Below are 3,042 nucleotides of genomic sequence, written 5' to 3' on the forward strand. Positions count from 1 at the left end.
GACCAATCATAATATGCAATTACATTACAATTCATAAGACACTCATATTATTTGATAGATTTCAATTCCTTTGTAAATATTTTGCAAACAAAACACCAAGTAAATTTTTTATCATACCTATATAACCGTTTCTTCGAACTCGTTGCTCTTCGACAATCGATCCCTCTACTTCTAATGCTCTTGTTCAATACTATGGATAGAAAGACGGGAACTTGAACCAAATCAAAAGAAAAAGGACCAACAAAGAGACTAACTTTATAATTTAATCAATAAAACATATTTCTTTTCTAAAAAAAGCCCATTTGAATTTTCATGGATTACCCCAAAAGCACAAAAATGGCTTCAAAGACATTTGACCAAATTATAGCAATCTTGCATGAAAACTAATAAAACCATAAGCTTAAATCCAACTTCACATTCTTCCTCCTCCTCCTCCTCTCTCTCTCTCCGTATCCAATTTCCTTCAAAACATCCCCACACACCCCACAAACGCACACTCACACACACATACAACACACACATGCATGCCATTTATAGATCTTGATCATCTTCCTGTTGTGTTAATTTGTGTTATGTCTAGTTGTTATGGACACTCTCTTTAGGCTTGTAAGCCTCCAAAAACAACCCTCCCATCATCATCATCATCTCCACCAACACCAACAACAACATCATTCTATCAACTCCACCAGTAGAACTTCAAGCAGTTCAAGATCTTCCACCCAACCTCCATATCACTTTAATTACCAACAAGGAGAAGATCAAGAAGAATGCTTCAACTTTTTCATGGATGAAGAAGATTTCTCATCTTCTTCCTCAAGGCACCCCCACCAAAATCAGTACTACTCTTCTCAACAACCACAAACCTTCCACCACCAGTCTTCCGGTACGCCGACGCCCACAACCAGCACCACCAACACCAACACCCCTCCTCCGCCGTCGTTGTCCTACTATGGCTTCTCTTCTTCCGAACATCAACAGTCGTCTGATCCCAACATTAACTACTCGTACTCTCCAGCGCGTGATGTCACCGCTGAGTTCTCTAATTCCTTCTCCGGCAACACCTGGTCCGCCGATGTTCTACTAGACGCCGCCCGTGCGGTGGCGGATAAAAACAGCGGTCGATTACAGCAACTGATGTGGATGCTTAACGAGCTTAGTTCTCCATATGGAGACACTGATCAAAAGCTGTCGTCTTATTTCCTTCAAGCGCTTTTCAGCCGTATGACGGATTCCGGCGACCGATCTTACCGGACTTTGACGTCGGCGTCGGATAAAATGTGTTCGTTTGAGTCAACAAGAAAACTGGTGCTGAAATTTCAAGAAGTCAGCCCTTGGACGACGTTTGGACATGTAGCTTGTAATGGAGCGATCATGGAGGCGTTCGACGGCGAGAGCAAATTGCATATAATTGATGTAAGCAACACCTACTGTACCCAATGGCCGACTTTGCTTGAAGCTATTGCAACTCGCACCGATGAAACACCACATCTCCGTCTTACGACGGTAATCGCAACCAAATCCGGTGGTGGCGCTGCGGATTCCGGCACCGGAGTACAAAAGGTTATGAGAGAGATTGGAAATCGGATGGAAAAATTCGCTAGATTAATGGGTGTCCCTTTCAAATTCCACGTAATACACCATACTGGAGACTTATCCGAACTGAATTTGAGTCAACTGGGAATACAAGACGATGAAGCTCTTGCGATTAACTTAAACGGCACGTTACGTTCTGTCAACAATCATCGTCGAGATTACTTGATATCAACATTTAGAGGATTAAATCCGAAAATCATCACCATCGTTGATGAAGAAGCTGATTTGGATGTGGGTACAGATGGGTTTGAATTCGTGAGAGGTTTTCAAGAATGTTTAAGATGGTTTAGGGTTTACTTCGAAGCGCTCGATGAGAGTTTTCAGAAAACGAGTAACGAGAGGCTGATGCTGGAGCGGGCGGCGGGACGGGCGGTGATGGATTTGATAGCATGCTCGCCGGCGGAGTCAATGGAGCGGAGGGAGACGGCGGCTCGGTGGTCCAGTAGGCTACATGCAAGTGGGTTTAGTCCTGTTTCATATAGTGATGAAGTGTGCGATGATGTCAGGGCACTTCTGAGGAGGTATAGGGAGGGGTGGTCCATGATTCCGTCGGAAGCGGCGGCCGGAGTATTCTTGACGTGGAAAGAAACACCGGTGGTGTGGGCAAGTGCATGGAAGCCGATATGATTGTGACTTCCACTAAAAAAAAAAGAAAAAAAGAAAAAAAGAAAAAGCAAAAGCTGATGATGGCACGTGCATGGGAGGGTGTGAGTGGGTTTTATGACTTTTTACTTTTTCAAAAAATTGGGATTTTTGTTTATTGTTATTATTATTTTTTTTTAGATTTTTAGAGGTTGAAGAATGGGGTTTGACTTTGATTGAAGGTAACATATTTTCGTTAATATTCGTTTTCACGAAATTGTCTTTTTTTTTTTTTTTTTTTTTAATATGAATTAAGATGGTTGTGGATTTAATTTTTAGATTAAACCACTCCCTCCCAACCCCTTCTTTTTTGTAATCCTAATTTATGAATTATATATAGATAATTATGGAATCGTGAATTTGGATATGCATTTATTTAATTATGGTTTTGTATTTATTTAACTACATTTTTAAATAAAAGAATCTGTTAGTTATACACTTCCACAATCATGTCAATAATATTATATATTTGTCCATTTTTTAATCAAAATATTTAGAAGAATATAGCAATAGAAACAATAATTTAACAAAAAAAGGTACCTGTCTCGGTCATTGTTGATTATTTATTTAGATTTTTCAGGATATTAAAATATGAAGTAATTGATATGGTTAGTTATCTCTAGAATTACTTCATAAAACCTATTTAGCTTCTTTTAATGCCAAACATAATAGAAATGGATTAAAGGAGACTACAATGGATCTGATTTATCATTGTAAAACAATACCTAAACGGATTTATCATTGTAAAGCAATACCTAAACGGTACAACAAGATACAACCTCAAACTAAAAAAGAGCACACATGATC

At 39.4% G+C, this 3,042-nt stretch overlaps 1 protein-coding gene across 1 annotated transcript; it reads left to right on the forward strand.

Annotated features, from left to right (window-relative positions):
- The first annotated feature begins 354 nt into the window (after positions 1-354).
- Positions 355-2,594, forward strand: LOC145093164 (protein SHORT-ROOT-like). Its single transcript, XM_079031233.1, has one exon. It carries the CDS (start codon positions 586-588, stop codon positions 2,218-2,220), a length of 1,635 nt encoding a protein of 544 aa, XP_078887359.1. The 5' UTR covers positions 355-585; the 3' UTR covers positions 2,221-2,594.
- Positions 2,595-3,042: the final 448 nt, after the last annotated feature.

The sequence above is a fragment of the Lactuca serriola genome, chromosome 3 (assembly GCF_051521515.1).
Source record: "Lactuca serriola cultivar US96UC23 chromosome 3, Lser_US96UC23_V15, whole genome shotgun sequence".
NCBI lineage: Eukaryota > Viridiplantae > Streptophyta > Magnoliopsida > Asterales > Asteraceae > Lactuca > Lactuca serriola.